Source organism: Nomascus leucogenys, chromosome 6, assembly GCF_006542625.1.
Source record: "Nomascus leucogenys isolate Asia chromosome 6, Asia_NLE_v1, whole genome shotgun sequence".
In the NCBI taxonomy this organism is placed as follows: domain Eukaryota; kingdom Metazoa; phylum Chordata; class Mammalia; order Primates; family Hylobatidae; genus Nomascus; species Nomascus leucogenys.
This window is the reverse complement of record NC_044386.1, coordinates 49,265,402-49,276,925: the sequence shown is the minus strand read 5'-3', so window position 1 is coordinate 49,276,925 and position 11,524 is coordinate 49,265,402. Positions and strand designations below refer to the sequence as shown.

General features: G+C 43.3%; 1 protein-coding gene across 2 annotated transcripts in view; it reads right to left on the bottom strand.

The window, feature by feature from the left end:
• Positions 1 to 1,309: 1,309 nt before the first annotated feature.
• Positions 1,310 to 11,524, bottom strand: part of GNB5 (G protein subunit beta 5) — a 59,584-nt gene continuing 49,369 nt past the window's right edge. Inside the window, exons 8-11 of one of the 2 annotated variants that reach the window (XM_030814083.1) lie at positions 8,287 to 8,335; positions 6,028 to 6,124; positions 4,553 to 4,719; positions 1,310 to 2,857 (exon numbers count right to left, since the gene is read on the bottom strand). In XM_030814083.1, the coding sequence (XP_030669943.1) occupies positions 2,846 to 2,857; positions 4,553 to 4,719; positions 6,028 to 6,124; positions 8,287 to 8,335 (325 nt within the window). In that variant the 3' untranslated portion in view covers positions 1,310 to 2,845. The remainder of the gene's footprint in view (positions 2,858 to 4,552; positions 4,720 to 6,027; positions 6,125 to 8,286; positions 8,336 to 11,524) is intronic. The other variant, XM_030814082.1, reaches the window with a different exon arrangement.

The window sequence follows — 11,524 nt, the reverse complement described above, 5'->3', positions numbered from 1 at the left end:
ATGTGCTAAAGGCTGAGGTAGGCACTTTACATATTTTAGTCCCATCCCATGTTACAGATGGGGAAACTGAGGCTGAGAAAAACTCAGATATTATCAGATATTCTGTGAACGTGACAGAGGTGGATGTGAACCAAGGTCAGCCCTCCTTTGTCACCATGGCATTCCTCTAACTCACAGAGGAATCCCAGTATCGGTGATGCCACCTTTCAGCCAGCTGGCCTGGCAACTACGAGAGCCCGGGACACAAAGGCCCTTACAACCTTGTGCTATTTTAAACCACTTATAATCTAGAGAGGGGTGGGAAGGAGGTAGAAGGGCAGGAAGAGGGCAGTGACAATGGGATGCCCACCTCTGGCTTGCCTGGGAGAACAGGGACGGCTGCCAGGGCCCCACCGGTGAGAGGCTGACCGCGCATTCTAAAGCACTGGACTTGGCTTCATGTCACAGATACTTCCTATAAATACCCATCACCCACATCTTTCTGCCTGAACTTCGTTTTTTCTGGCCCAGGAGGGGGCTGCCCAAGGTTCTACACCTCTGGGGGCCCATCTGTTTGGCCCCTTCACCACAATTGGTTTGGTAGGTTTATCCCCAAGTCCTCTGGAAAAAAGAAAAGCTGATTATAAAATGCACTCAGCATTATTTTCAATCTGCAAAATACAATCTATTCCATGGAGCTTACCCCTGAGTCTCCACATGCTATCACATAGTCCAAATCAAGTATCTCATCAGCAAATCCTGACAGCGCCCACTGCGAGAGCGCATGCTCACAGCGGAGGGGGCTTCCTGCCCATGCGGGGAGCGGAAGCATTCTCTGGAATACTTTCCCTGGACCCTTAAAGTGGCTTTTTGGATTGGAAAGTCACAGTCTACTTTGCGCATATCCTGAAGATGCTCTCCACCCCTCCAAACATAGAACCTGGAATGTGCTTCCCCTGGGCCACCTTTCCTTCCTTTCTTGTGCCTTCCTTCACTTCTGGGAGCCGGAAGGCACAGTGCAAAGACAAAAAAAAAAATGGCTCTGGGAGAGAGGGGTGGGGATGCCACCACAAGGAGGCCAGCTGCACCAGGGGCCACTCTGGGACATTCTGGAGCAGAGCTCAGGAATCCCATGGTGTCCCTGACCCCCAGCAGCTGGCAGGAGCTGGCCAGACACTGGGCCCATTTTCTGAGCCCCTGCCCAGACTGGAATCTACTGGGACTAAAAAGCACTCTCTCTGGGCTCACTGGAGGCAGGCAGAGGCCCTTCATTTTTCTTTCTTTACCCTAGACCCCGGTGTACAATAAAACCCCCAGTAACTGCTCTGCAAATGATCAAATATAATTATTATGTTTATCTGAAGTGAGATGATGGAAAAGCTGGCCTGGCTGATTTTGGACTGAGTGGCCCATCACGATACCTGAACAAGCAGTTGTGAGGGTGGGCCTGGCACACCCCTGGATGTTTACAGGAGCATCTGGTCCAGGCCTGTCCTATGGCTGTGCCCAGCTCCAGCTCTGGAAGAGTCTCTCTGAGGAGCAGGGCCTGGAGCTGGGCCTGCAAAGCCAGAGCTACCACTAGAAGAAGGGCTGGGCTGGAGCAGGACCAGGAGAGGAGACCTGTCCAGGGGACAGGGTGCACGCAGCCTTCAGGTGCAACCAGAACCTGCCGGCAGACCCCAGGCCACCCACGAGGCAGGCCTCACCAGGAATGACATCTGGTGTCTGAGGTGACCTTTTATTCCCCTAGGTGCATGCCATCTTTTTAAATGAGAAGTTTTCTAAAGCAAAGAATAAGCATCTACATCTTACAAAAAAAACAAAAAAAGGAAAAGAAGGGATCCTATAACAAAAAGCACTTCCTTCTTCCAGAAGGAATTCTGAGTCTCAAATAAAGAGAAGATCTTTTAATATTGTTTTTCTTTCTATGTAAGAGCAGACGTTATTATTCATGACTATCAATCAATCTGCATATGTAATTATAATTGCAATGCAATACATATGAATATAATCTACATGGACAAGATTCACTTTAACCTAAGTGTTTCCACTAATTCTACTAATCGTTTTTAAATATGTTTACTATCTTGTGTTCCCACACAGAAGAGTTTTGTTTGCTCTCAGAAGCATTTGTTGACAAACAGCATTGGCTTTCCCTTCAATTCAGTGAAAACGCCCTGTCCAAGTGACACAGTGACATCATCATCATCCATGAGTCAAACCACCTGTCCTTTTTAGGCATTTCTCTGTGTCATTTACAGCAGTTCACCATAGACAAAAATGTTTTATCTGAAAAAAGACAATAGAACAGGAAGCTGAAAAAGATACTTTTACAATAAAAACACATTCTAAAAAAAGTGATTTTTGTCTAATTACATTTGGAATTGGAATTTGCTTCTATCACAGACCAGTTACCAGTCCTCGGTCCATAAAACCAGCACTTCCAGAGGAAGGTTCCAGGCATCACAGTGCACATCAAGAAATATCAGACTTTAAAGTGCTCTGAAAATGAATTGATTCAAAGAAATAATATGGAATATATTAACTGCTGAATTCTACTGGTGACAGAATGAGTTGAGGCTACTATAATTTAGAATAACCTTAAAAACAGATACATTTTTAAAAGTGTTCCAAAAGAAAAATACTGTACTTGAAGGTATTCTTGCAGTGCTGAAGGCTCACACTAGTGTATTTCCAGAGGTGACAGTTTTAATAGTCATAGTGGAGACGCTTAGTAATCTGTGAGCCATGCATTGCTCCCCTAAGCTAAACTGCAATAAACTCTAAGCTCCTCTAGAAGTAATATCTATTTACATGTGAAGATTTCAAATTCTCAGGTATACATGAGTGCATTGTCAGAAGATGATTAGGCCCAGACCTGTGAAGACACAAACAGATAGTTTTTAGACCTTTGTAGTTAACAACTTACAAAACTTGAGCTTAAAGAGATAAAATTAGTCTATTCACACACATGCATGGGCATACATGTATGTGTGTGTACACACACACACACACATAAACATACACACTCCATCCAAAATAGGGTGCTCATGTGCCTTAGAAGGATAACACTGTACTCCTAGCAATGCAAAGGTGTTGCTTTGGACCGGATCCTCTCCTCCCTTAGTTAACTGTCTGTGGGGCATCTGCAGCCTCCTTACTAGGGCCTGGCTACTCTTCCAGATTGACAACCAAAACCATTTGAAACCACACAGCTCACCATATACATTAACATGACTACTCACTTAGGACACTCTTACCCAGGAAGATGAACTCACAGATAACTTTTTTATTTGTTTCAGGAATTTTGCAAAAATCCTTTTCTCTACCCTAACACTAGACTATTCAACTTACCCTCTTTAGAAAACACACCCATGTCTCAGGACAATATAGAGCATCAAATGACTATTTAGTTTTAAAGGGTTTGTTCGAAACCATCCCCCACCCGTGTCCAGCAATCCTAAAACTATTATGCCACAAAGTTGTCCAATCCTAATTAAGTGCCCCCCAACAAAGACCTGCCTTAAACCAGACCAAAAAAACCTCATGCACGCCTTTGTAATCCTCTTCTGAGATGCCACTACACCTCTACCAATTCTTGATGTTCCACAATGAGGTAAGCAATAAATTTAGCTTTGCTCTATGAATGGGCTTTTTTTTTTTGAGACAAAGTCTTGCTCTCTTGCCCAGGCTCGAGTGCAGTGGGATGATCTTGGCTCACTGCAACCTCTGCCTCCCAGGTTCAAGCGATTCTCCAGCCTCAGCCTCCCAAGTAGCTGGGACTACAGGTGCATGCCACCACACCTGGCTGATCTTTGTATTTTTAGTAGAGACAGGGTTTCACCATGTTGCCCAGGCTGGTCTGGAACTGCTGACCTCAAGTGATCCGCCTGACTTGGCCTCCCAAAGTGCTACAATTACAGGTATGAGCCACCATGCCCAGCTTACACAGGCTATTTTGGTAGTATTTTGGGTGAGCCAACACTCAACAAGGTCATGGAGCTCTCTTTGAGAATTTAATGAAAGCCATGAGGACAAAATGCATACACCCCAAATTTGGCATGTAATTTCAGGGTCTTCATTTCCAAGATTAAGCTATAGAAAAACTAAAAAAAAAAAAAAAAAAAAGGAAGAAAAAAGTAATAATTTCAGGGGCTTCACAGCCTCCTGGATCTGTGACCCTTGTCATCACAAGGTCAATAATCCTAATAAGAACCCTATACTATAGGAAGAAAGACTGGTTATCTGTGGTTTGCCAAAGGCTAGAATCACAGGAATCAGACTTTTAGGGTCAAAAGGAACTTTCTGGATGATCAAGGCTAACTATTCCCTCACCTACAGGCTGATACGCAGTTGTCGAATCTGCGCGAGAATACCGGCACTGATACGGCACTCACTACCTCTCCAGGCAACTCATTCCCGCTGTGGCTGTGGGCAGAGTGGAAATGAGAGCTCGGCGAGGCTGACCAGGCCCACCTGAGCTTCCTCTGATAGCCTTCCCTCTGCTTCAGAAGGCCCGTCACCCCTCCTCTCTCCTCTCACACACAGGAAAACAGAAAACCATCTCTCTTACTCTCAGGGTATGGTCCCATGATCCAGAGCAGAAAGCAGTCCCATCGGGGGAAACTCGTAGAGTGCTAACGCGGTTTTCATGTCCAAACAGGATGGAGACCCGGGACCCTTTGAGAACATCCCAGACGTTGATAGTGTAATCATTGTATCCAGCAAACAGCAGGCGACCTTGAAGCAGGGTGAGATGATAGCTGTTAAGCCAGTTCCTTGCTTCCTGTTTCTCATTACATGACTGTTATTCACTCAGTAAGCAGTGATTCAGGCCCACTGAGTCCTAGGCACTGTGCTTTGCCTCAAGGATTCAAAGGGGAGAAAGCACAGTCCCTGTCCCCGGTGGAGGGTGTGGGGCTGAGAGGAACAGACCACTGTAGCATCCCATGGTAACAGCCATAATGCAAGTGCTTTACACACGTAAAGTGCTATGGGACCAGAGAGGAAGGGGGATCAAGGAGCGCACTGCAGACACAAGTAAATTATTTTTAGTCATTTGCTAGTTAACAACTTGTAAAACTTGTTTAAACAGAGAAAGTTAAAGTGACATTTGAGTTGGCTCTTGAGGGTTGAATAGGAGTCTGTCACGTAGAGAAGGCAGGGAAAAGATGCTCCAGGCAGCAGCAGGAACTTCATGTGCAGTTAGTCTAGGGATGTGTCTGGGGAGATGGAGTGGTCCAGGTAGCCAGCCTGTTAGCTCTGCTTTAACTTTCTATTTTTCTTTCTTTCTTTGACGTGATCCTTCTGGAGCTATGCCTTTTCACTAGCAGCTTCCCACAAAGGAGCCATGTGCTTCAGGGCATTGAGAAGGGACTCATTTTTTTTTTTTTCCCTTTGAGTCAGAGTCTCGCTCTGTTGCCCAGGGTGGAGTGCAGTGGCACGATCTCAGCTCACTTGCAAGCTCCATTTCCCAGGTTCAAGCGATTCTCCTGCTCAGCCTCCCGAGTAGCTGGGATTTACAGGCATGTGCCACCATGCCCAACCAATTTTTGTATTTTTAGTAGAGACAAGGTTTCACCATGTTGGCCAGGCTGGTTTTGAACTAATGACCTCAAGTGATCGCCTGCCTCGGCCTCCCAAAGTGCTGGGATTACAGGCGTGAGCCACAGTGTCCGGCCGAGAAGGGACTCTTGCTTCACCTCCACCTTACAGAAAAGTTCCTTTTGGGGCATGAAGAGAAGCAAAGGCTGGGGAGAAAATGCCTGAGGGCATTGTGGAAGTGAATTTCTGACACTTCATTGCCTTGAAGGACAGCATTAGGTGGGTATACAGCCTTCATTTCCCCCTGGAGTGAAGTTGCCTGGGGCAGGGCAAAGTGGGAGGTCAGAAGCTCAGAGGAGGAAAAGTGGTGCAAATATGGATGATTTCGCATACTGGTCCACAGGAAGCTCAGCTGATGAAAAGGAACTGAGTGATGATGGAGTGCTAGTTTCATTCTGGTCCTGTCTTACAGTCCTGGGAAAAGTTTCTGAAATAAAATCTTACCACTGAGGGAGAAGTCCACGCTGGATGCTCCAAATATGATACTTTCTTTGGAATAGATGGCAACCTCCCTGTCTGCCCGCAGGTCATAGAGGCGACACTAGGGAGCAAATAAATAAAGAAGCACTTACTTCTGGCTTCAGTTTGGTGACGTGATGACCACAGAGCTACAGGCAGGTGCTAGTGACTTGTGTAGTTTAAAACATGAAGGAAAAACTTAGTTTTCCCTACTGTTATTTCATCCTTTAGTCCCGACGCCTGTTAATTTCTATGAGTCAGTAAAGAGTCCTGATTCCTATTAATCTCTATGAGTCAGTAAAGAAACGGCAAATACAGCAAATTTCTTCAGGTATAAAAACAAAATGAGACCCCACTTTTTTTTCTGATAAAGGACATGTTCACTGTAGAAAATTTGAAAATATTCGGAAATGTATACAGAAGGAAATGAAGGTCACCCTAAATCCTAGAGGTATTTACTAATTCTGAGCTGTTTCCTTCAGTCTTACTTGTATTTTTTGTGTGTATCTGAATGGGTTAGATGTTTGATTATTGCTTTTATTAACATTAGGTTATACGTACTTTCTCATATCATTAAAAGAGAACTTCAAAAAATGTTATGTACATGGTTATTGAATATGTCAGAATCTATTTAGCCAAACCCTGTTGTTTTGGTTGTATTTAATTTTTCTCTTTTATAAATAATATTATGATGACTATTCTTATATAAAAATCTTTACATGTATTTCTGGTTTCCTTAGACTAGGTTAAGAAATAGAATCCTTTGAAGAGTTATCAGGAAATAGCATGACCAGATCAGAAGTAGAGATGTTTTATTTTATATTTTATTTTATTTTGAAACGGAATTTCGCTCTTGTCACCCAGGCTGGAGTGCAATGGCGCGATCTCGGCTCACTGCAACCTCTGACTCCCCAGGGTTCGAACGATTCTCCTGCCTCAGCCTCCTGAGTAGCTGGGATTACAGGTGCCCACCACTACGCCCAGCTAATTTTTGTATTTTTAGTAGAGATGGGGTTTCACCACATTGGCCAGGCTGGTCTTGAACTGCTGACCTCAGGTGATCCACCCACCTTGGCCTCCCACAGTGCTGGGATTACAGGCATGAGCCACCAAGCCCAGCCAAGTAGAGATGTTTTCAAGCTCTTGATTCATATGGCAAATCTGCCCTCTAGGAGGAGGGTGGTGCCAACTATCCTGACCCCAGGGTTGATCCAGGCTCCCCACCAACCCAACCTCTGGGCATTTCTTTGCTAATCCAAGTGGCAAAATGGGCATCCAATCACTTAAAACTTAAAACATGCATTTCTTTGATTATGGGTGACTTTGAAAATATTTTCAGGTGTTTACTTGCCGTTGTGGATTCACTGCTTTGTAAATGACCTGCATTTTACCCTCTTCTTTAATTGGAGTGTTCATTTTATTGCTTATGTAACTCCATTCATATCTACAGGATTTCAACTTGGTCTGTACTGTATGTGGCAAGAATTTTTCCATATATATTTGTTATAATTATATTTTGTTATAATTTTGTTACAATATATTTCCATATATATTTTTCCATATTTCCATATATATTTTGTTATATATCTTTGATATACAGAAGTTTTAAATTTTCATTATTTCAGAACTCTCAATCTATTCTTTTGTAATTTCTTTAGCAGAAAATTAGAATGAAAACCATTATTTCATAAGATATTTGGTATTTTGAGGGCAACAAGAAAGTATTTTTTTCTCTTGAAAATAATTTGGCAATCAGTATCAAAAGCCTTAAAACTGGGTCTATTTATGGCTCAGCAAGTTATGTCTGAGAATGCTAAGGAAATGATGAGAGGTACAAAAACACTTATGGTAGTGTTTTTAACAGAAAAAAAAAAAACTTTGAGAAAAGCCAAATATCCAAAAATTGAAGACGAATGTCACGTTCATAACATGGAATACTACTCAATCATTAGGAAAATATAATGGAGAGAAATATTTATCAGCCTGGGAAAATGTTCACATTCTGTTAAGTGAAAATGCCAAATTATAAAGCATTTTGTTTGTTAAAAAGAAAAAAAGACAGAAAGGAATTAATTCAACTATGATTTTTCTTGGGTAGGGAGATCAAGGTAATTTAATATTCCCCTAAATTTTCTTCATTGAATACTTGTTACTTCTGTAACCAGAAAAATAGTTATTTTCTTAAAATAAGTTAGCAGATCCCTCTATTGAATAGGAAAAGCTCTCAAAAACTTAGAAACATACCGTAGCATCATCTGACCCTGAAGCAAAGGCATCTCCACTGGGGTAGTACCTGCAGAGAGAAAGTACTTTATCTAGGGTGGTGATTCCCGACCCTGGATGCCCATCAGAACCATGCTAGACCCTTGGAATCAGAATCTCTACTTCTAGGGACTCAAGGAACATTTGCAGCAGAAGACGGAAGAGGAAGCTCCTATGTCAGGCCCACTGATTTCTAGTTTTCTTCCCTGTTAGTGGGTGACAGTGACACTGGCCTTGCAGAGTGAAATAATATGTGTTGATATCAGGCACAGACCACAGAACAGACCCCCTATAAATACAGTTTCCCTCAATCACATATCTAATTCCTAAGACTTGGCCCAGAGCTCAGGGATAAGAAAGTGGTTATGAGCACAGACACTGAATCAGACGCACAAAGCCACATTGGATGTCTGCACTGACCATTTACTACCCGCGATACTTTTGGCAAATGACTTCCTCTTGCCCAGCCTCAGTTTCCTCATCTGAAAAGTGAGAGTAATAATGCATATTTTCTGCTGTGAAGATTACATAAGTCCATGCAAAGAATCTGGCATGGTGCCAATTAAAACACATTCAATAAATGATGATTATTACTGCTATAGTCATTGTCTTCTCAATGATTAGTGAGAAATATGGGCCCTAAATTATAAGCCAGAGGCAGAATGAGAGCAAATGTCTTTAAACCCCTCCGCTCTGCCTCACCCAGCTGTGTTCCCCACACCTTCCATTGTTTCTCCTTTTTTTTTTTTTTTTTTTTTTGAGACTGCGTCTCATTCTGTTGCCCAGGCTGGAGTGCAATGGCGTGAACTCGGCTCACTACAACTCCATCTCCCAGGTTCAAGCGATTCTCATGCCTCAGCCTCCCAAGTAGCTGGGATTACAGGCACCTGCCACCCTGCCGGGCTAGTTTTTGTATTTTTAGTAGAGATGGGGTTTCACCATGTTGGTCAGGCTGGTCTTGAACTCCTGACCTCAAGTGATCCACCTTCCTAGGCCTCCCAAAGTGCTGGGATTACAGGTGTGAACCACCACACCTGCGCTGTTTCTCCTTTCTCATACCACTGACCTGCCCTATAGTTCCACAAAAGCCGCAGGAGGAGGAGTCCTTTTAAAACATTATTTATTCCTCCTACCAGTGGGAGGTGAGAGTCAAAACATTTGGCAAAGGAGAGGGAAGCTTGACTTTGTGTGACTAACTTACACTGGCCTGAAAGACAGGATGGAGAACAGAAAAGCTGGATGAGAGATGTTAACCATTTTCAGCTCTGCCCTAGTCAGTCCACCACAGTGTGGGCACATTATGTTTTTGAAAGCATTATGAATTCATGGAGGATCGGACACATCCATATTCCAACGTCAAAATGATTTCTGGATCAAATACCATTTGGGGCCACATGGGCTATGATTTCCTTCTGCTGGTGGGAAGTTCAGGGACCAAGTGTATTATCTTCCAGGTAATACATAGATTATCTGGAAGAGACCTTTTGTGCACCCAGTGTCCCCTCTCTCTGTCTCCTATAGCTGTGGTTAAATAAAAGCAGGATTTTTTGAATGGCACTAAACCCAGAGGGTGCTACTGGAATTCAGTGGCTGGGCCACAGGGATGGTAAATGTCTTACATGGAACATTCCCTTACAATGAAGAAATGTCCTTCCCAAAATGCTAATAGTGAACACCATTGAGAAACACTAGTTCGTTTTGTTTTGTTTTTCCTGGGCACATGGCAGAATGAAAACTATATTTCTAGTCTTCCTATAGCCCGATGTGGCCATGTGATCATGTTCTGGCTAATGTGATGCAGGCAGAAGTGATAAGTGCAACTCTCCTCCACCAAGCAGCTGGAAAGAAGGCATGGTGGTAGGCCAGTGGGGGCAGGAGACTGAGCACCATCCTAGAAATGGGTTGCGAAGACAGCATGAGCTATCATAGCAGCTCAGATTTGAAGGTGAGAACAAACTTCCATCTGGTTTAAGTCACTGCTGTTTGGGCTTCTCTCATACAAGCCCATGTCCTAACTAATTCAGTGTATAACCAAGGGCATGCTAAGAGAACAATGACAATGCTCAGTATAACCTGAGCCTTGGGTGGACATGGTAGCCAGTGTTCGCCCTGGAAGAAAATCAAAAGGTACCCTGAACACGGCCCACTGAATCAGTCCCTGTGGCATCCGTCAGATGAGTCTCAGCATCAGTTTACACCATTTCGTAAAATAACTTAATTGAAACTGCATTCACTGTATATAGAAAAATGGCCATTTAAATTTTTAAGTTACAGTGTTCCCTATCAATCAAGAATTGGGTTTATGTCTCCATTTATCAACATCTTCTTTTATTTCTGCCATTAAGAATTCATAAATATTTTTAAAAGTTTGGTTACCACCATAACGTTTTCTCTCTGTCTCTCTCTCTGACTTCCTCAGTGCAGGAGATTGATGAGTAAATTGGCCATGCAATGTGGTCCCCCTCACACAGGAGGGCACCTAACTCAGCCCTGGAAACCAGGGGGGCTTTCTGGACAGAAGGAAGCCTAAGTTGAAAACTGATGGTCAAAGGAGGTTAGAGGCAGAGGGTTCAGGGGAGATGAAACAGCTCAGGTGACAGAGTGTGCATTTGATTTTATTATTATTATTTTTGAGAAGGAGTCTTGCTCTACTGCCCAGGCTGGAGTGCAGCGGCACGATCTCAGCTCACTGCAACCTCTGCCTCCTGGGTTCAAGCGATTCTCGTGCCTTAGCCTCCCAAGTAGCTGGTATTACAGCCATGTGCCACCACATTTGGCTAATTTTTGTATTTTTAGTAGAGACGGGGTTTCACCATGTTGGCCAGGCTAGTATCGAACTCCTGACCTCAAGTGATCTGCCCACCTCGGCCTCCCAAAGTGCTGGGATTACAGGCGTGAGCCACAGCGCCCAGCTGAGTGTGTGCATTTTAAAGCTGTACCTTGGCCCTCCACAGCCATGGATTCCACATTCATGGATAAAATCAACTGCAGATTAAAAATATTCTAAAAAAGAAAAAGGAATGTTGCAGCTGTACTGAACCTTTTTTCTTGTCATTATTCTCCAAACAATACAGTCTAATAACTATTTATATTGCATTTACACTTATTAGATATTATAAGTAATTGAGAGATGATTTAAAATACACGGGAGGACGTGCATAGGCTATATGCAAAGACTATACCACTTTAATTTTATTATTTATTTATTTTTATAACTTCA